The sequence below is a fragment of the Mycena indigotica genome (genome assembly GCF_014461135.1).
Source record: "Mycena indigotica strain 171206Taipei chromosome Unknown Mind.scaff0012, whole genome shotgun sequence".
Lineage (NCBI taxonomy): Eukaryota > Fungi > Basidiomycota > Agaricomycetes > Agaricales > Mycenaceae > Mycena > Mycena indigotica.
Genome location: NW_023503011.1, coordinates 1,468,514 through 1,489,139, shown reverse-complemented (window position 1 = coordinate 1,489,139; position 20,626 = coordinate 1,468,514). Strand labels below are relative to the sequence as shown.

The 20,626-nt window shown below is 51.0% G+C and overlaps 6 protein-coding genes across 6 annotated transcripts; 2 read left to right on the top strand and 4 right to left on the bottom strand.

Moving 5' to 3' along the window:
* Positions 1-480: 480 nt before the first annotated feature.
* On the bottom strand, positions 481-1,277 carry MIND_01239000 (uncharacterized protein; the record flags this gene model as incomplete). Its single annotated transcript, XM_037368879.1, has 3 exons — positions 1,009-1,277; positions 685-966; positions 481-628 (listed from the first exon to the last, which is right to left on the bottom strand). The coding sequence occupies exons 1-3, from the start codon at positions 1,125-1,127 to the stop codon at positions 481-483; spliced, it is 549 nt and encodes a 182-aa protein (XP_037214847.1). The 5' UTR covers positions 1,128-1,277.
* Positions 1,278-3,312: 2,035 nt separating this feature from the next.
* On the top strand, positions 3,313-3,726 carry MIND_01238900 (uncharacterized protein; the record flags this gene model as incomplete). Its single annotated transcript, XM_037368878.1, has 1 exon — positions 3,313-3,726. The coding sequence occupies one exon, from the start codon at positions 3,313-3,315 to the stop codon at positions 3,724-3,726; it is 414 nt and encodes a 137-aa protein (XP_037214846.1).
* A 6,587-nt stretch (positions 3,727-10,313) lies between these two features.
* On the bottom strand, positions 10,314-12,827 carry MIND_01238700 (Alpha-amylase; the record flags this gene model as incomplete). The annotated part of the gene is made up of 14 exons (XM_037368877.1): positions 10,314-10,559; positions 10,609-10,665; positions 10,709-10,877; positions 10,927-11,055; positions 11,103-11,259; positions 11,305-11,452; positions 11,502-11,557; positions 11,604-11,813; positions 11,859-11,959; positions 12,005-12,099; positions 12,155-12,252; positions 12,302-12,345; positions 12,398-12,503; positions 12,560-12,827. 14 exons carry the CDS (start codon positions 12,825-12,827, stop codon positions 10,314-10,316), a joined length of 1,884 nt encoding a protein of 627 aa, XP_037214845.1.
* A 491-nt stretch (positions 12,828-13,318) lies between these two features.
* Positions 13,319-14,026, bottom strand: MIND_01238600 (uncharacterized protein; the record flags this gene model as incomplete). Its single annotated transcript, XM_037368876.1, has 3 exons — positions 13,674-14,026; positions 13,546-13,615; positions 13,319-13,498 (listed from the first exon to the last, which is right to left on the bottom strand). Exons 1-3 carry the CDS (start codon positions 13,988-13,990, stop codon positions 13,319-13,321), a joined length of 567 nt encoding a protein of 188 aa, XP_037214844.1. The 5' UTR covers positions 13,991-14,026.
* A 716-nt stretch (positions 14,027-14,742) lies between these two features.
* On the top strand, positions 14,743-16,092 carry MIND_01238500 (uncharacterized protein; the record flags this gene model as incomplete). Its single annotated transcript, XM_037368875.1, has 5 exons — positions 14,743-14,976; positions 15,030-15,100; positions 15,151-15,246; positions 15,294-15,888; positions 15,943-16,092. Exons 1-5 carry the CDS (start codon positions 14,905-14,907, stop codon positions 16,090-16,092), a joined length of 984 nt encoding a protein of 327 aa, XP_037214843.1. The 5' UTR covers positions 14,743-14,904.
* Positions 16,093-16,228: 136 nt separating this feature from the next.
* Positions 16,229-17,998, bottom strand: MIND_01238400 (MFS domain-containing protein; the record flags this gene model as incomplete). Its single annotated transcript, XM_037368874.1, has 10 exons — positions 16,229-16,304; positions 16,352-16,597; positions 16,641-16,687; positions 16,740-16,783; positions 16,838-16,915; positions 16,967-17,119; positions 17,171-17,522; positions 17,584-17,643; positions 17,697-17,741; positions 17,792-17,998. 10 exons carry the CDS (start codon positions 17,996-17,998, stop codon positions 16,229-16,231), a joined length of 1,308 nt encoding a protein of 435 aa, XP_037214842.1.
* Between the last annotated feature and the right edge of the window lie 2,628 nt (positions 17,999-20,626).

Here is a 20,626-nt window from a genome sequence, read left to right as displayed (position 1 = left end):
GTGCAATGTGCAGCACAAGGGTTATAACCCAAAAGTGCAATGCACACTTTATGGGTTATCAATACATCAATTTGAGGAGGTGTTCGGCCATGTCGGCAAATCACTAGGATTTGATGTCCGAGTGCTTATTTGATGGTTGATTCTCGGCACTTCGGCATCAAATTAAATAGCATTATATCCACGTTTACGCCGCGAACAATATATGTAATCACCGGTGGACGCGCGGACGCCGCACTTCCCCCGCCAGCACCCATCGCGCCTCCCGGTTCCACCCTACCCCCCGCCAGCTGCCAGTGTTCGGTCGGCCGTCCCGGCCATCCCGCCCGCCCGCTGCCCACTTCCCTCCGCCCGCTGCCCACGTGCGACCCGCTGCCCGCTGCCCGCCAGTGCGCACTGCCCGCCCAGTGCGCTGTGCGCCGGCGGCCGCGCGCCGCCCGGCCCTGGCCATTCGGAAATCGGTTGCCTGTCAGCGCGTCCTGGCTACAAAACTCCGTCCCGGACCACAGCCTCCAGCGTCCCAGCAATGCGCGCGCCCCCATTGGGCAACCACACCACCTTGCCCGCCTTGAACACTGCCCGCCGGTCGGAGGGCTGACCGCGGGCCCATCCCTGGCTGCCAGTCCCAGTTCTGGCGATCCCGCAGCTCCAGTTGGCCGTTCCCTTGGCCGTTCCGCCAGCCCCCACCTTGCTTCTGCTCCCCGCCAACAACGCATACGCTGATGCGCGACACCGACGCCATCAACGTTGCCCGCCTCATTCGACCGCACTCCCGTCCATTGTAGGGCCCCGACGCCGCCGGCCCGCTGCTTCCAGGCTGCAAACATCAGCCCAGGCCACATCCTCCAGCGTGCTGCATCGTGCCCAGCGATGCGGGCCTCCTTTGCGCAACCACTACGCGCTGCCCGCCACTTCAGCTCGGAGCCTTCCGGTCGAAACATGCGGCGCGAGCTGGGCCCGTAATCGTGCCTGGTTGTCAGTTCCAGTTCCGGCTCCTCCTGTTGGACTCACCCCTGAATTTCGCAGCGGCTCCCCCACATCACCAACATGCCTGCCACACATGCAACACCCACCCGTTCCTGAATCCTCAACCCTTGTGCTCGGCGCGGGGACCAAGCGGGGACCATCATTTTCGTCGCTTCGTGCTGAGCAGCTGGGGTTGCGGGTCTTCGGCAGTGGCGCTGGCCTATTATTGCGACTCTCGGACTCGCACATATGAGTCGCCAGTGTCCAGTTTGGGTTGAGGGGAGCTCGAGAAAGGTGGTGGTGGGTGAAGAAAGAAGAGGATAGTCTGCCACGTAGCGTGACATCGGCCTTCGGCGTTTGGCCCGGAGTCCGATCAAACCTCTCGGAGCGACCATTTCTCTGGATTATGGGCGGCATCCTGGTTTCTGGAGGCTGTGAAGCACGGAGCAACGAGTCTAGAGGCTATAAAAATACATTACCAGGCATTTTTTGCCCGCAAACCTTGACAATAAATGTTGGCACGCTGAATAAATGTCACACACAGCCAATTATAAATCTGGGATTTTGTATTTTCAATGTTTTGAGGTGAATTTTGCAGCATTAATTGTATTGAAAATGGCTATGGATTGTCATTGCTTGCCCCATTTTGACAATATATACATTTGTGGGAGATACAGATGAGAATGTTTCATAAGGACATTGAAAGTCGCAGAGTGCGAAGGCAGTTTAGCACTGGCAGTCAGTTCACAACTGGTTATCTTCAAGTTCTACTGCAATGGTAAATCTGATTGAGGACTTATGAGCTTTTGCACATGTTCTGGGGCATATATCCCCTCTCTAAAACTGTCTTTATCTACTCTAATAGTACTCTATGTTCCACATAATTAAGAACACATTGAATCCCAGATTTTCAGTCACACTGTTACAAGGGCTTCCTGCCTGTAACTGATGTGCTAGCTATGGCTGCCAAGAGTGAAGTGGAGGAAAACTCACTGCCAGTCACTGGAGACCCGCCAGCCGCTGCGGCGCGCGTAGGGCAAGGCCCGGAACCGTGGCGCGCCGCCGCATGGGACTGTCACGTGGCCGTGGCCAGGGCCCAGGGCCAGCCATGAGTATTCGATCCAACCAGTGTACCACATGCTGGCGCGTGGCGCGCATATGATGCTACACTGCACTATGGCATGGCGGGCTGTTAATAGGCACATTTAACAGCGCTGCGGGACCCGTCGGCGCCGGGAGGCCCGGGGAGGGCCGGGATCAAATTGACACCCCCGTTGTTTGTAACCCCCAGGTGACAGTCCAGGTGTAAGCGCGGGCCTGGCTCTAAAGACCACGCAATGTGGTTCAGGCCGGAGCCGGAATGGGGGGCCGCGAGCTGAGGTCGGGTGGTGGGGTCACCGCCGGGGTGGCGCCGTGCGGGTGTCCGCATGCGTTGCAGGGGGGCCGCGGAGGCTGCTGGAGACCTCCCAGAGCCCACACGAACTCATCGTTGAGCAGTGCGATGTGGAGGCGGGAACGGGGGGCGGGAACGGCAGCTACCGGGCAGCACCGGGAAGCGCCGGGCCGCGGTATTGGCTACAAGCGGCCGGCGAGGCCCGCACGCACCGGCGTATGCGTCGTGTAGGCTGTGGGGTGTCAACGGCGGCTCGAACCTGCGGTCCAGGCCGGAGCCGGAATGGGGGGCCGCAAGCTGCGGTCGGGGTGGCGGTGTGGCACCGTGCGGGTGTGCGCATGCGCCGTGGAGGGTCGCGGAGGGTGCTGGAGGCCTCACAGAGCCTGCACAAGCCCATTGTGCGGCAGTGCGACGTGAGGGCGGAAACGGTGGGCGGGAACGGCGGCTCCCGCGCAGTACCCAGCAGCGCTGGCGGGGCCAAGGCGGGGCGGCCACAGGCGGCCTGCGACGCACGCCGGTGCGTGACCTGCTAGTGCGGAGGGAATGCGTAAACCCTGTGCGCCTCTCGGAAGCTTCGTGCTACGGGCAAGCAGCAAGGAGGCGGGCAAGGGCGGCCTAGGAGCGGCCGGGCGGAGTCTCCGTTGATCGGAGTCTCCGTTGATCGGAATCCCGGAGGACGTGGAAGCAGTGACAAATGATCGTGATCGCGGCAGCAGCAATTCCGGGACCATCAGGCATCAATATTGATGCCCACCAGCGCCGGGGACATCAATATTGATGGCCTGAAGCTCCCTGGGCCCTGCTAGGTTATATCCCATAAAGTGTGCATTGCACTCTTGGGTTGTAACCCATATGGTGTGCATTGCAGTAGGGGTATCAGCTGCACCCCTGACCTCCTTCACCAACTACACAAGGGGGTGTTTGCAGACCATGTCTCGCAGTGGGCTGGCCAGTCGATGGACGGAACGGAGGACGAGAGAAAAAGAGAGATCGATGCTCGCTTCAAAGCACTGCCATGTCATCCCACCCTTCGTCACTTCACCAATGGCACCTCTGTCATTAAACAATGGACAGGGTCGGAGTACCGAAGTCTGGCGAAAACATTTCTTGGTGTTGTCCACGATGCGGTCGATGAGAAGGTGGCGGCTGTCACGCGTCACTTTCTTGATTTCATGGGCTATGCCCATCTACAAGTCCATACCGATGACTCTCTGGCTGCGATGAAGGAGGCGTGGACAGCAATGCATAAAGACATTGAGGTCTTTAAGCGACTTGGTCCCGAGCGAACAGATTTCAATATCCCGAAGTTTCATAATATTCGACACCATATGGAGAGTATTCGGTTGCTGGGCACTGAAGATGGGCACTGAAGCTACAATACGGAGAACACTGAGCGACTGCATATCGACCTTGCAAAGAATGGCTACCGAGCATCTAATCGGGCGGGATTATGTCCCACAAATGACGCGTTGGCTGACACGCCAAGAATCCGTACATCGATTCTCGCTCTACCTGCAGTGGAAATGCCCAGGATATTCGCCTGGCCGGGGCTATACACCACCGGACAATGTAGAATGGGAACAAGACGAAGAGGATTCTGATGCAGAGGATGAGCCGGAAGACGATCTGGACGACGACAGCATTAAGTATGCAATTGCTCAGCGCCCCGCTTACGCAAATTTGTCGAGCATGGACATTGAGCAACGATTTGAAGTCAAGGACTTCTTCTACTACATAGAAGAGTATCTGAACAAAAGCAACACACCTCTCCGACAACCTCTCACCGCCGAAACACGCTTTAGTGCATTCAAGAAGGCGACCCTCTCCCTCCCGCTTATTCATGCTGTCGAAGCCGAAACCACTGATACTATCCATGCCGTCTTACCAACACAAGGATCAATCTCAAATGACGGAGTCAAACGGGGAAGTCCGGCAAGGTTCAGCACCGTGCTTGTGCGCGTAAAGGAGCGGAACGGGAAGGAAGGGCCGTTTAGTGGTAAGTTTCTATGTTACACCAGCGTCAGCATTGTTTTTGACTCAGTATAGGCTTACAAGCAGCGCATGTGAAGTTGATTTTCAAGCTCCCCTCAAACATTTCCGACTGTCAGCACCCACTTGCCTATGTCCATTGGTTCATGCCATTTCGTGATGCTTTGGCTGATTTCAAGTCTGCTTTGGGATTTAGTCGCATCGCACACTCAACAACCATGGGCCAACGTCGGTCTGCGGTGATTTCCCTTTCAGATATCGAACAGTCCTGCCACCTCATTCCTCAATTTAGTCATCCTGCCAACCCTCGATGGACATCGAATGATATTCTCACTCAAGCCACAGTGTTTTATTTCAATCCGTACCTCAGGTATCGAGATTTTTACATCTTCCGATATCATATGTATCTGGTGGCAGTTGAGCGTGCACAAAGGGCAGCAGATTTGGCTCGTACACTCGCAAGAGGGGCTAATAATATAAATTTTTTGACTTGAAGTGTTCACTAAAACTGAAAATCTTTTCATATTGTGCATAGATTACTAGAGCTATCCCTAAATGCTATCACACTGCTATCAGATGCTACATAGCACAGGGTTATTGCTACGAGTGGCAATGGTAGCACCCATTGGGTCGATATCATGCGCACTAGATGATGTAGCCAAATCCGTGCTTGCTGATGCATTATGGCTTCATGCATGAATCATATCACCTGTAGTCACCTACTGAAGACTAAGCAGGTAAGTTATTGCAGCAGTGGGGCCGCCTCTGACACCAGCAGGGCTTTGCCCTTGGGATTGTGATACCCAGAGAGTGTCACAAGCTGCTGGCTGTCAGCGGCCCCCTGGCCGGCCGGTTTTGAAACTGTTTTGAAATGGAGGTGTTTTGAAACCGGTGTGAGTGATGCTTTTTGCATTACTTACAGCACCCTAACATTGCTGAAATCTAGTTATTAAGCTTGCATTTAAAATGAAATACTCTCTCAAAGAAGAAGAAGAAAGGGTGACCAAATAGGTCCAGACTCAATACCAAATTGGGGAGCTTATCACCTCCTCAAGGCTCATATTACGTTTACCCTAGGGCCATTTTTATGCATATTCTAGACAAAATATCTACTTTTTAATATACTATAGCATTTTAGTCATTTTACCAAATGACAAATGATTCCCTAATTTGGAAGTGAATCAGTAAGAACATTAATTAATTTTATATATGTTCATATATATATATTCAATTAGATTAAATTTCAGATAGAAAGAAAGTTGACCTTTCCCTAGTCATAAGCCCATTTAAAAGATAGTGTTTCTCTTCTTCTTCCCATTTATATAAAAAGATCACCTATGGAAAAAAGAAGAAGACTGTTGAAAATTACAAAACTGCTTGAAATGACCTGTTTTCATATTCCTTTTTGTGCAGTACCAAGAACTCATTTCAATAACGTGGAAAGGTGCTCAGAAAGATGTTATTTCCTGTTCTCTTCTATTCTGACACAAATTTGTCCTTTATTCTGACAGAAAAATGGAAGGAAATTGCTTTGTTTCTGTTACCTGTGTGTCCTAGTATGCATTGTGAATTATCAGGTCTACCATGGCTATGATTCATGATGATATCTGCACGGCCCATACAAATGAATAATTTATAGAAGATGTGATAAATCATTTCTTTTTTTTTGTTTAAGTCTATAAGTATATGAATAACTATAAACAATTTAAGTAGTATAACACTTGGACTTGAGATCTAACACTGGTATGTAATGTCACAAAAGGCTTTTTTTGTTGGAAATTGTGATATAAGTGTATCATGCTATAAATAATAATGACTATGGTAGTATTCTGGGAGGGTGAAACATAACACATACCAGGCAACCTGTTTCAGGCATTACTATTCACATTTGCAGTAACGTCAGACAAATACTCTTCTCCTTTTTACCATTACCACATTTGCCATCCACTTCCTCGGCTGCTTGCAGTGTGACACACTAACAGCCTGCAGCATGTACATAAGTCATAATATTTGGGGGGGGGGACGGGGCATTGCAGCCCTGTATTTATACTGTACAGACAGTATCTAGATAATTCTACTAGACAGAGCCTTGAATGTTACTTAGATAAGGTGAGGAAAATTTCACTAACTACAGAATAGCATACAGGTGCCTAATAACCTTCTTAAATATCTGGTTTATTATTATCTATATAGATTGTAACCCTATTTTATATACTTATTCATCAATTTGTTAGGAAATTGTGTTGACATAGTAAATAACCCTGAATATACTTCATGGTACTGGGAGTTATACAAATTTTAGCAACTTGAACATATGCAGCTGTGCAGGGAGTTTGGGCCAAGAAAAATTGGGGAAAAAATCACAGATATTTTTCAAGATTTTGCTAGTAAAATTTTTGATCAAAACTTGAATGTGGTTCTAAGGAAAAAACTTCAAGTTTTTGATTGAGTTTTTTTTTAAGCAAAAATGAGAACAAAAACTCCTAATTTTTCTTTTTGGAAAAAACTTGAAAGTTTTTTGTTTCTAAAAGATTAAGGAAAAAACTGATCATTTGTGCAACAACTTTTAATGGGAAAAAATTTCAAATATTTAACAAGCAAGAATGTTGAAAAACATCTTGAATTTTTTTTCTTGTAAATTTTTCTTGGCCAAACTACTTGCAAAAACTGTCAATACCATCATTGACATTGCAGACACTGACAGTCACGCTGACAATGAAGGCGCCAGCACCAGCTATGGTGAAAACAAGAAACCAAAGTCGAAGAAGGAGAAATCAAAGTGTCGACATCTTATGGAGCGAGATTCAACATCCTTTATTGAGTCTAAGGGGCACCAGTGTCGAAAATGGCGTGCTAGTAAGAAGCCATCAAATTTGGCACAAGAACACCTTTAGTGTCAAAATCAAGAAGATGGGACCAACAATTGTCAAGGTATACACATAGTTCATTTACGACCTCACTCATTGCTGATTGTGCACATCCGTAGTGCATCAAGAGTTGATATTGGTCTCCCGGAGTCCGAAAACGGGCCAGAAGTAGGCATAAAGCCTCGATATCAAAGAAGACGGAGCAATTTTTTGTCTTGAATGGCTGAGGGATGTCGAGCACATCTACAAGTGTTTGTAACTCTGCAGTATATAAGCTAGAGGTCCTATAAGGATATGTAAGTTGCAGATAAGTGGTTGAGACCGACCGGAATTGGTATACGCAGTCACAGGGCTTGAGCTGCTCAAGCCAAGGTAGGCTGATTCGTGTACCTCCAATATCCGGGCGTGCATAGGGAGACAATGGCATGCTGGGCAGGGTTGAGCTGAGCCAAATATTGTCGCCTCCATAATCCATTGCAGCATGGAGTGCATTTGTGCCATCGAGGCCTAGTGTTTGGCCAAGGAGCATGTAGCACAGAAGCTCTTAGCGAATAGGGGGCATGACTCTGAAGGGGACGTTATGGCAAGATGAGAGAGAGGCACAGGTCCCATTTTAGAAGGACGCTGGATAACCCCAGTCACATTATTGTATTGTAGCCAGCGAGAAAAGCGACATTTGTGAAGTGGAGCTCAATTTTTGGTGAAAATCTACATCAAATGTTTTCAAGTTTTGGGAAAAACCCGCTGCTGATAATCTCTATTGTTCTAGTTTTTCTCTCTCTATATATATAGTCTGACATTTTCTTGGTAATCATTAGGTAAAAAAATTTCTCTGATATTATGCAAGCAAAAGTTGCTGAAAAAAGTCTAGTAGTTTAGTAATTGGTTATGAAAAACCCGCTGCTGATAATCTCTATTGTTCTAGTTTTTCTCTCTCTATATATATAGTCTGACATTTTCTTGGTAATCATTAGGTAAAAAAGATTTCTCTGATATTATGCAAGCAAAAGTTGCTGAAAAAAGTCTAGTAGTTTAGTAATTGGTTATGACTAGGAACTTTCTGTAAATGCACTTAGAAGCCTATAGAAACTCATGGATTTTAATATCATATCATATGGCTATGTGAAATTGTGAATTGCTTCCTAATGCTTAAACAAGAAGTCCAACATATATTCCTTTATTGTCTTTTTCTGGTACCCCCTTGAGCTTGCCGGTAGTTTATCACATCACTATTCTGTCCGCAAATACTATAGTAAAGCTACAGTGAATAATTCAACTAGTAGATATCTTATACCCTTGTTTCTCCTCTCTCTGTCCTGTCTGTGCTTCAGTGCTGACTTCAGTGTTCTGGGTCAAAACATTCTGGCTGGTATGTGGTAGACTACTGGTAGGATGATCAAATCTTGCACCACTGAGACTCGGGCCAGAATCTATCCCTTGGGGAAGTTCTACTGTCTGTATTGGCCCTTCTCGGAATGGTACCCCGACAAGGAAGTTTCCCAGGAGGGTTAAGGCATAAATCCTGCCCTGACAAGAGAAAAAGAAGCTAAATTCTGCTAAAGTGAATCAACTGATCTTCACTTCTTTAACAATGAAAACTTACCAGGACTTCCTTTCAGAAGAAGAGCCATGACAATCAACGTATTTGATGCGACAACTACACCAGAACTGATGACCAAGAGCAGAAACCTTTGAGAGAAGCTACAGCATAACAGTCAGTCGCCAGACAGCCTCAGAAGAAAAATTGTAGACCTAGATCTAGTAGGAAGGACATCTGTTGGGCCCATCATCCTCCATACTTTGAAGCCTAAGCATCCAGCAATTGCAAAATCTGTGATAGCACAAGTAATGGAAGAAGCACTAAAAATACAGTCTTGTCATTGAATAGCATTCCTGAGAATAAATGGCAGACCTTGCAGTCCTCAAAGCTATGGTCATTTCTGAGGAAAGTACGATGATAAGTCCTCCAGATGTGAATGCCAGGGCCATCTTGTGCACTAGGTAAGTAGAGCATACAGTGCATTTGAGTTGGCAAAAAGCATACATGTGAGAGGATGAGGATTGCCAGAAATATTGTCACTGGTAGATTATGAGTCCTGAAGGACATAAGTAGGTTGACATGAGAAATATGCAGTGACAACCCACAGTGCAAAAAATATACAACACATGACAGTCTGCTCGACAGCCGCCGTCGCATACGTCATCATAATTGACAGTATTGTGGGCACAAATTGCGCTGTCGTACCGGAAACGCCCGCAATTACGAGGCACAAGTTTACGCATATGTCCATGGTGCAGACTGTGTCAAAAAGCAGCATTGCGCCTGCACAGATGCGATGGAATAAACGGCGTTTCGGTCGTCGGAAAAAGGCTTGTATCAGCACAAGCTCCAAGGTATAGAGGGCAACATTCAACCACGATGCTGCAAGGAGTAGCCTGTGGATAGATAAGTCAGCCAGGGGCCAATCATCATGATGATATACGCGAGGACGCACACATTTGTCAAGACCATGCTTACAGCCATGTGGCAAACGGCTAGTGTAAGAGTGTCAGAGTAGTGTCTTCGATCGTCTCGGAGGATCCCTTTATAAAGTGGCGCTTGACATTGAAGCGCTTCGCATCACAACACTTCGCCGCGCCGTGGTGCCAAGTTTAGCAGCCTTCGGAGTCTCAAAGGTTCCTCCGACTTTGATAGTCCTCGTTGTGCGGTTGGGCGAGCGAGAAGTCCTTGTTATGCGCGTTGTCAGGGGGAGAAATGTGACCCATAATCAAAACGGACGTGGCACCAAGTCATTTGTCCAGCTTGCGGCAAAGGAGAAGTGGAAACCAGCCGCGGCCGTCATGTTTTTAATGCCGCCGTGATCCTGGCCCACGACAAGTCCCCGTCTTCCGCATCTCGACACCTCCTCGCACGGTGCACAGCCGACGGTGACGACGGAGACGGAGTCTGCAACGGCCGACGGCAAGCGTGTGTGTGTAGCGGAATTCGAGAACCAGGTTGTGATATTCGAGTCCGACACCATCGCGCGTCGTGGGAGGAGGAATCAGACGGAAGATGAATACAACAAGAATTTACATTGAATATAAGCAACTCGCGAGTTTCACCGCCAAGATGTCGAGATCGTCTGCGTTCCTGAGCCAACCGTTGTGACGCTTCGATTCGGGTCCGACTCCCACACAACCTGGACAAACAGCAAGGAAAACAAGTGAACATCGAGACTCGGCATATAAAAGGCCCTTACCGAGCCATCTGTCTCCTTCCTGATGAACTTGTACTGGAAATTAGTGTTTGGGGGCAGGTTGACCGTGATTGTCCAGACTGGATACGATGCAGAGGAGAGCGGTAACTGTGAGGCTCGCTTCAACGGATGTGGGCGAAAATGAGGCACTACTCACAGCAGACGCCGGCGCCCAGTTGCCCAGCTGCGAAATGCTACCCACAAGGAAAATATTCTTGGGTCATTAGTGGACGTTCCTGTGCCACGACGCCATTTACCTCGCCAAATGTCGTGGTTGCCGTTTCGGCCCAGCTGACAGCCACTGTCCCACTCCCTCCGCCGCCGCCACCACCACCACCTGAACCAGTGCCCTGGGCTCCCGTGTGAATAGCGACAGCGCTTCGTGCCGGCACTGTCGCTGTGAGTTTACCTCCAGAGACGGTAAACCTGTGGAATGTTCCGTTGATTTGATCAAGCTGGAAGGAAAAGCACTGACCCCGTGCCGGTGCATGCTCCATTCGAACTCTTCCCACTGATCACATCGCAGTAGTTGCCATTTGGCAATGACGTGGTGAAGGTCGCAGTCCAGGCAGAGTCGGCATTGTTAATCGCGACAAAGCCCAGGCTACCTGGCGCTTGCTTAGCACAGAGAATGAAGGGAGGCCGGAAGACTTGCCTCGACCAAAAGCTATTTGCTGGGACTGCGGACTGACCCAGTTATTCAGTGCGGCGCTGCCAACATTGTTCCGGAACCCAACCATGCCGGAGATAGCGACGTAACGGTGCTGGCAGAGCCATCCGTTAGCACCGCCTGTCGCCGAGCAGGTGCCTGAAAACTTGTAAAATCGGATATGAAGAGTATATCAAAACCTACCAGCGTTGTTGTTTGGTGCCCCGGCGTCAGTGTTTGAGAAGCTGTACGAAGAAAGCACAGTGGGGGTTCCATATGGATGCGCAAGAGAGAAGATAGTTGCGGTGATATAGGTATTGGAAGGCGAATTAATGTTGAGCGAGTTACCATTCTGCGTTATGAACGGTCAGCACACAAATGCGCAGACGGGAAAGGCGTACACGCTCAGTATCATGGTTGGCCACAAACACATTGGCCTGCGAGCCCGCGACCCACCCTATGAAAGAGTTAGACGTGACCAAGCTCTATAAGAGGGAACGCACCTTGATTGTCAAGATTTTGTAGACCGCTGATCCCTCCTCCCAAGAACGCATTCTTCACGGCAGTAGTGTATCGGAACTCTTGGACGTCTCCGTTTCCAACGTACTCCGATGGCTGAATTGGTTCGCCAGAGCCCCAGATGACTTCCTGGGTAATATATGGCTTAGATGAAAGGCGCGATAAGATATTGGCGATGTCCGATGACGCGATGTCTGAGTTGATTCAAGAGGAAGAACATTGGAGCAAAGATAACTGACGTTTCGCTGCATCCAGTCGGAACCCATCGACTCCAAGGGACAGCAGGTGGTTGCCGTACGAAGCCAACGTGCTTCTGACGTGGTCTGTCTCCGTTGCAAGACTGGGAGCTGATAAGCGCGCGGATGCAGAGGGCATTCGGACGCACTCTGCCAAATTCACAAGCTCGCAGGTCTGCACCTCTACGCGGTTCCCGTAGTTGACGATGTCGTCTCCCGATTCGAGGCCGCAATGGTGGAAGTCCTGGTGACCAACAGCTCTCGGTAATTGACAGTGGACATAGCGCCAAAAAACGCACCGAGTTGGTATATATACCGGGATAATTATAATGCGTGAATGACGAGCCGGCGGTTCCAGTTCCCGAGTCGACACCGGCCATGTGGTTAAAGAGTGTGTCTTTCCAACAATCAGCAACGGAACGGAGACCGTCAGATCTTGAGCGCACCAGTAATCACTTTCACACCTGCAGCATGGCATGTAGAAACCATCCTGTGGCATCGCGTCATTGCTGAGAGAACATGATGAATGATCAGCGACGAACGCAGAGAACTGGGCTTCATTCCCTCGTTTGGATGTGAGGATATAGGATACAGGCTGGTAGTCTGTCCACCATTGGGAACCAGTGATATGTTCTTGGGGCGGACTGACTGATGAGCAGTCAGGATGGTTTGAGAGCGACTTTGTATCGGAAGCGGATACACACCTTGGACAAAGCCATATCCGGCTGGCCCGATGAAATTAGTGCATTCTGCGGCAACGCTGTTCCAAGACCATTCGAACATCTGAATTATGACGGTCTTGGACCCCGAAGGGGCACGGACGTCCAAAGTGACGTTCGACATAGGCCCGGGTGACGCGAGCGGCGAAGCGAATGAAAGAGTAAGAAGCGCCAACTGGAGGGCCAGGGCGACAGCACGGAAAGCCATGGCGCCGCACAGCAGGGAGGCAATGAGCGACGATGGGTAGGCCATGCGCACGACCTATTACTTATAGCGTCCAACTGGGAAGTCCAGCTGATACCTAAGTATCATCCCTAAGCCGAAAGAAGCATGCAAACGAACAAGCTACCCACCTCAGCAGATATCGTCACACCATCGATGCGGCCACCCGACCAGCACACGTGGGTGTGGCAACTGTCGTCCGTAGATGGATGGGAGGTGACCAAGTTTGGTTGTACGTATGGTGACTCTGGCTGTGCAGCCCCGCTTATTTGCAGCCCGCCACACGGGGCTTTGGAATGCGAAACGAAAGAGGGAGGAAGAGAAGTGGTGACGTGGGATTCCGCATGATCACCGGATCGTAAATGGCCGTCACCACGTGGCAACTCGACAATCAGCTGTGACGTACTTATCGTATATAACTTATATTCTAAGAGATAAGAAAGCAGAAATATTAAAAGTATTTGTATATCAATGATTATCGAGACAAATAATACACTCTGTATGTTAGATAGAGGCGTAAATCAATCTTGCCGATCGAGTCTCTTCGTCTCCGAGTAAAGCAGCAGTAAAATAACAAATTGGCGCTGCGGCTCGCTTTGCAGAGCCCGCGAGAGACGTAGGACGGGGAGAGGGTTGGGCTTGAAGACATGCTTCGTCGCCGAGGTGAGCGACGCAACAGGTTCGTTATTCGCGTCCGACGCCTACATCAGTATGAGCAAGTCCAATATCGGAGTGGGGACAGACGCACAATCCACATGTTGTCCAGATAACGCACTTTGTACTCCTCCTTGTCGTCTCCCCAGCGCCAATATCTCGACCTTGGTATGGCGGAATTAGTTGACTGGCCGCCGGCGCAGCGCATACTGGGGCACTTACCCGGTGAAATTGCCCGTCTTGCGCTTCACCTCATCGACGCCCTTCATCTCCCCTCCAACCTGCAGCGTCCGGGCCTTCCAATCGATCACCGCCTTTGTGAGCTCGTTCGTGGAGGGCTCATACCGCTCAAGGGTCGTCGGCGGACGGGTGCTATGCGGATTCTTGGCTGTCCCCGTAATCGTTGTGTACTGGCGCGTAAGATAGACGTCCCGCAGGGCCGTTCTGAGCAGCCGCTCCGACTCGAAAGTGTACTCGTGCATCCGGCCAGCAGCGACTGCGGCCGCGAGAGTGGCAGCGGCGCTCGAGCTCGAGCTCATCGGTGGGCAGAGAAGGGGGGCGCCGGGCCTTGGAGCGGGAAGAATCTTTTTCACATCGCGTGAAGTGTTTCCGCTTATGTATGACCTCACGGCGGGCCGGGGGCCGGAGCCGGACTCCGCCGAATGGAGATCATTGTCCACGTTTTGTTCTTGTGCCTCACACGCCTTGCGATATGAACAGCGAAAATCCGTCCTGTCGCGCGAAACTTGGATACCCAGACGGTCAGCTGGACCCGAGCTGGTGGATCGAAGATGGACATTGCGTGGCTCAGCCTGAGGCTTCGACTCGTCGTCAGGGACTCAGGGCCTGGTCGTGAACAATGTTCAACGTTGTTGTTGAGGTGCGAGCTTCCGTGTTTTTTGGGAAAGGGACGCCAGTACCCCTGTTTGGCTAGGCAAAACATTTTCCAAGTTGGCTTGACAACCTGAGGCTGCGCAGCAAAAAAAAATGCGGAATTTATTCGGAATAAGTATATGATCGACGAGTTACGATCGAATTACCAGGAACAGGCGTCGTTTTTGGTCTCTTCCACTGCCTTCTCCCTGATCTCCCTCGTGTGATGAGGACTACTTGAGCGACGACCGACCTTGAGCGTAAATTTGAAGAATGACGTGGCGTGACGTCACAGCCCGGCCCAATCTTAGCCGAGGATGACCTCACGTCAGTCACGTCACTTTTTTTCCCGTTCTCTTCCACGACAGACGGTGGACAAACCACAACGCTGCGCGCCGTACACCATCCAGCGGTCAGAGCTGTCTGGAAACGCAATGTAGTGACCTTCTGCCATGCATTCACGCTCGGCCAGTCGTCGCCAAGGGCGTCCGGGCTTTGCAAATTCCGTCCATGTCGATCAGAATGCAGCCAAAGCTTTTTAGCCCCTTTGCCCTTGCCCTTCCCTTGGACGGCCACACCGATGGCCAGCTGGGCGACGCTTTGCTGTGGGTGGGGGCACTCCTCCGCAGACGATATCGAGGACGACTACTTGGTGCGTGCATGACAGGACTTAGAAGGAGGCCCACTTACTTACCTCCGGCCCAGATCATCCCCAACGAGAGCGAGACCAGTCGTCTGTGGACGCCAGGCATCGCAGGGAGCACGGGCTATACGACGTATGTCTCCATTCGCAAGTTGTTTCGCTCACAGAGCTCATCGCCTGTAGGCCGGCCCCGCTCAGCGCTGAATCCAGACGATTCACAGATGATTCAGAGGAAGAGATCGTGGCGCGGTTGGGCTCGATAGTGAGGACGAAAGAAAAGTGCGTCTTGTCCAGCTTGAGGGCATCATTCCCATCTTCGTTCCCAGCAAAATGGTCAAGATTGGCCCGCGGCCAGCGTTCACCCTCCATCCCACAACGGTCGAGGACGGACAATTGGACACGACGACGACGCCGTCAAAGTCCCCCCTGCATAGCATGCCGTCCATCAGCTCGCTAGGAGGGACGCTACAGTTGCCATTTCCTCCCCCTCCCTCTCCTGCGACTCCTAGGGCGACCATGATCGTACACCATTCACACCTCCACGAGGCAGCGGAGTACGAGAAGAACGTCCCTCACTCGAAATTTCTCCCTCGCAGGCCGCCCATCCCCCCCGTTTTCACGCTTTCGCCCGCACCCGCCTATCCCTCGGCGCAAACTACACCGGCGGTATCGCGCTCGAGCTCGGTCAGCGGGTCACAGATGCTGCGAAGGAACCTGTCATCGGGTTCAAGGAAGGGATCGCGAGTGAGGGTTCGTGGGCGCATGTCCAGTGGAGGCTCCAGGGACTCGAAAACACACTCGGTGGAGGAAAGCGAAGAGGAAAATGAAGAGCGGGGTCGCATGGGGGGTCGGAGTTGCAACATCACCGAGGAACAGGCTGCCTCAGACGTGTCCGACGCCAGTGGGCTGACGTTCCGCGGAGTAAGTGATCTGTTTTGTCTGCGGGAGACGTTGCTGATATTTGCGCCTGGACAGCCCTCGACGCTGACGAGTGCGATGTCCGCAAAGCTTGCTCTTAACACCAGCACAACGGCAGTTGACCCAGCATCTGTGTCGCTCTCCAGTCCGGAAGGGTCTGAGCCCGACCATATGCAGAGTTCGTTGGTATTTACCTGGGGCGAATAAAAGTCCGTCATGGCCTAGTGTGTGTAATTGTATTGTACGTGCCATCTAACTTCTGTATGAAACAACAGTTTAATATCTACGTCTATCTCTATGGAATACATATAAATTGCCTACTTTATTCACGAAAGAATCACACTCAGACCAAAACTAGGACGCGTTTTCTGGGAACGGTCGTCCACAACAAGCCCAGAAGTACGAGCATTCCAATCACGCTGTCGTCTCGTCAGTAGCTGATTCATAAGCGGACACGACAACGCACAACGGCTCCAAACTCCCAATGCCCCTCTGGCCAGCAATAGCGCCGGTAACGAAAGGGAGCACGGCGGCGCCGGAGATCGAGATACCGGCGACCCAGGCGATGCTGGCGGTTAGTAGCTTCGGCGGGAGGATGCGTGCGGCGTGGTTCATGCCGATAGGGAACATCGGCCCGAGACATAGCCCGACGAGGGCAACTGAAATCGAGGAAAGCAGAAGCGAAGGGACGAGGTAGATGAGGAGCTCCAGTCTAAAGGGTTATCAGCCGCTTTCGACTCTGACACCATGATTACCCTATCGCGGTTGCGGTATAAACGTATACGGCGCGGACTTCTCCGATCTATATTCGACTATGAGGGGCTGGTCGTAGCACGGAAGGAAGAAACACTGACGAGTTTGTTAAGCGGTAGTAGGAGTACCCGACCGAGCATTAACCCTTTGTAACAATCAGTACTAAATAGTAGCACCTTTGGAAAAAACGACGGCTTACCGCCCCAGAATCCAGCAGAGATATAGCCCGAGCTTGACCCGCCATGGCGGACCGTAATCATGAACGAGACGATCCAACCTACATCGAATATTTCGGCAATGGTGCGGAAACAAAGGAAGGAATACGGACCTCCGATCGTAACTTCCGTGCCCACATACACGAACAGGAAGAGCGCGAGGAGGTGGACTGCCTTTATCGAAAGCATCTGCCGCAAGTAACTGGGCTCATCCACACCCTCCGCGGGTACGTGCTGCTCGCGCTGACCGATACTACTCAGACATTCTAGGATTGAACTCAGGGCAAGCGCCATAACAGTAACAAAACGCGGCCTACCTCTTTGGGTCTTGCCTCGGAAGACGACCGCGCAATGAACAGCGTTAAGCAGGTTCAGTCCGACGGTGATGATGTAGCTGTACGACCACTTTCCATGCGAGAGGCGGGTGAATTGAGTAGCGACGAGCGGGGAGACCAGAGCACCGGCACCGTAAGCCGCCTGGGTGATGCCCATTTTTGCTTCTGGGGCGGAGGAAAGCGATGCGACATAAGCGGTGGACTGTGCATTCTGTGTTGCAAGGCCGACTCCAGTGAGGAAGTTTCCCAGAACGAAGACGGGGAACGGAAGACCAAGGGCAGCGGATTGGAGAGAGTTACCAACGATTTGGAAGGCGGCGCCGACAATGAGAAGCTATGGAAACAGATAAGCAAGGATGTGTCAGGGGGAAATAACGCAAAGTTCGAGCACATACCTTTCCGAAGCCGTACTTTTCGGTCAACCCCATACTCCCAATGGCGCCCAGAATATATCCCTTTAAGTTGCGCATCTCAGTTGATTTGGACACGGTAAGAGAAATCAACTGACAGTGCATTTGAAGACGAAAAGCAGTGAAACGATGGTGTAGCTGAGCTAACAAAACGTCTGTCCGGCTTCCCAGTAGTGAATTATATAAGACTCACATGGTAAAACTCCTGAATCTTGGGTATCAACGGCCCCAGGCTCCCGTCGTTCCACCCGGACAAGAAGAGGGTCCCAGAAAGGGCAATGATCTGGTAGTGCTCCGACCACCGTTCAGCCCGGGTCCGCCTCGGCAAGCTAGGGCGAGGAAGAGACGGAAGAATGGCTTGATCGAGATTGATGCTCTTCTCCGAGGTGGGCGTGTCCATGCTCGTCTGAGAGGGAGGGCTGGTAGATGTGACCGTCGAGAGACTCTTTTATATCTTCTTCTGCATCGCGGTCGGTCATGTCGTTATCATTGCTGGCCGATAAGAATTGCGCGAAATGGTAAAAGGTTGATAGGCAACGAGGAAGGGCGGCCCTGGAGGCGATAAGTCATGCCAGAATTCGACCACAGAAGCCACCTATCACCCTGCCCAATGATCCGTCCGACAGCCTTGCACAATATATCGGTCGTCGGCGGAGTGGGCCGCCCTCATCCGCTGTCGGCTCAAAGTAAGAGCTCCAAATTGATCAGGGAAGCGGCAAAGGCGAGGCGTATCTAGCTTTTTCTCGCACGTTCGGCCACGGAAATGAAAGAACGTGGCTCGGCCGCTGGCGAAGGTCGTGTCTGACTCATTCGTGTGGCAGCAATACGTTCCGCTGTCTAGAAGCCCGCTGAAGGCTTGAGTCGCCAAACGAGGATGGGGGAAGAAGAAGAAGAAGAAAAACGTGTTGATTGACGGCGTGTGACATTATAGCATCAATATGGTAGTCAGGAAATAACTCTCCTCACAACTCCTTAATAAAGTCGTCCCAGTCAACTTCCATCTGATCCAACCGTTCGCTCGGAACAGGAAGCACACGTGTTTCATCCGTGAAAACGGGGAGATTGGTGGCAGCATTCCTCTGTAGCCCAGTATTGTCGACATACCCTTTCATAGCTTTATCGCGAAGCTTTTGAAGCATTTCCTAAGCGGGGTCGATTTATCAGACTCGTTTGGACGCGTAAATTTTGAGAAGAAAGTTCACCAATCCGCTTTTCACACGGGGCGATTCGGAGGCGCTTGTGCCGCGTTCAAAGAGGTCGATGGCAGCGAGTAGTTGAAGGAGGGCCTGGGGCCCATATGCGCTCTTGAACGATTTCGCTGCAACAGTGCCAACGATGACCTAATAGACTGTATATGCGCGATATTTTGTGCAATGGCATCCACTTACACCGGCATTGAACACTATAAGTTCGACATAAGACCGTAATGCAGACGGGCTAGCAAATAACTTACTGCAGTTCCAAACAGGCCACCAACGGCCGTAGAGCAAGGGGTGGGCGGCGAAGTGGTGTCCGTGTTCTCTGATGAGGTCTCCCGCATATCTATACGCCGACAGGAACGACGTGGAAAAGGACGTCTCCCAGGGTGCGTCGGGATTTTGTCTCACCGCACGAATAAAGGGTCGACTGTGGATATAAAGCAAAGCTGTAGATCGTAAGGATTAGTCGGGTCGTTGACGTAAACAAGGAAAATTGACTTGAAAGGCACGAATCCCTCATCCCGCGTTGCTGAAAGGCCCCGGTTGGAGTATCCTGTGCTGATCCTTCGAGCGCAATGGGTGTTGTACAAAATGGGGACTCAAGAAAGCGTCGAACGCGTTCGTCTAGATCAAGGATGTCTTCGTAGCGAGAGGTGCCCGATGAAACACGCAGCATGGTCTCAAGTGTGGGCGCTCCGATCTGCTTGGAGAATTGCCAAAGCCGTCGGATGACTAGATAAATTGTCAGCGAGATGGGCCTTTCAGCTCTGCGAGGACGCACAAACAGTGTCAGGTATGTCAGGCAAAGGACACTTGATCGTATCGAGAAAAATGAAGTTAGGTCGGCCCAACGCCATGCATTGATAGGACCCAATGGCGAAGGTCTGCCAGAAAAGGCTCTATAACGACGCTTAACTATGAACACAAAGCGTAATGAGACTCAACTCTATAGCGTAGCGTCTCAAGGTTGGTGCAGGCTTCTTGTGCCGTATCTGAAAGAGATAAGCATACCTCGGAAGCACAATCTCCACAGACATACGAAATTTTAGCTAGGACGACGTTAACCAACGCAGAGGAGGTATATATGTGACTGAACGTACTCGCAAACAGGTGTTTCCTGCCAGCATGATCGCCGTCCACGCAGCTTCCAGCGAAAATTTTTTCCCGCCATGCCAATAGAATAACGACGTTAGCACCAGCCCTTGAATGGTGACATAGCCAGCTTCAAGCGCGGATTCATCAAAGATGGTTTGGCTGTTAATGCCGAGCGCAGCGCAGCTCAAGTCAAAGTAAAGATTGGCGTCAAAGCTATCAGCGGGAAGAGCCAAATCAACGAGCGAGGCGAGTGCGAAGACTCCAAAGAGCACACTGAGGTGGTGGATACTCATCTTGGCGCCTGGAGGTGCGATACCCGACGAGGCCGACTTGGATGCGTCGCCGTAGGCCAAGAGGAGGAGTTCGGCCAGTTCTTCCCGGTCTATAGGAGTCCCGCTCCAGCAGCCATTATCGAAGTATGTTTTCACAAGATGCTCTGCGCGGGAGAACGAGGGGAGAAAATTGAGGAGATAGGTCAGCGATACAATGGGATTCGCAGCTGTCCTGATGAGGATGTCGACACCAGGCGGGCGGTGCTGACCATTTGGGTCCGGTGAGGGACTGCGCTTCTTATGCCCAAGCTACTTGAGTCAGTAATACCCCGCCAGCATTGACTGTTCCTTACCGATAACATTGCCTCAAGAAAGATCAATAGGTAATACTATGATAGGGGCGCCGCGGCAACGCACCTCGCTGACACCAGTTGGCCCGAAGTAGTTCTCCGTAGCATCCCT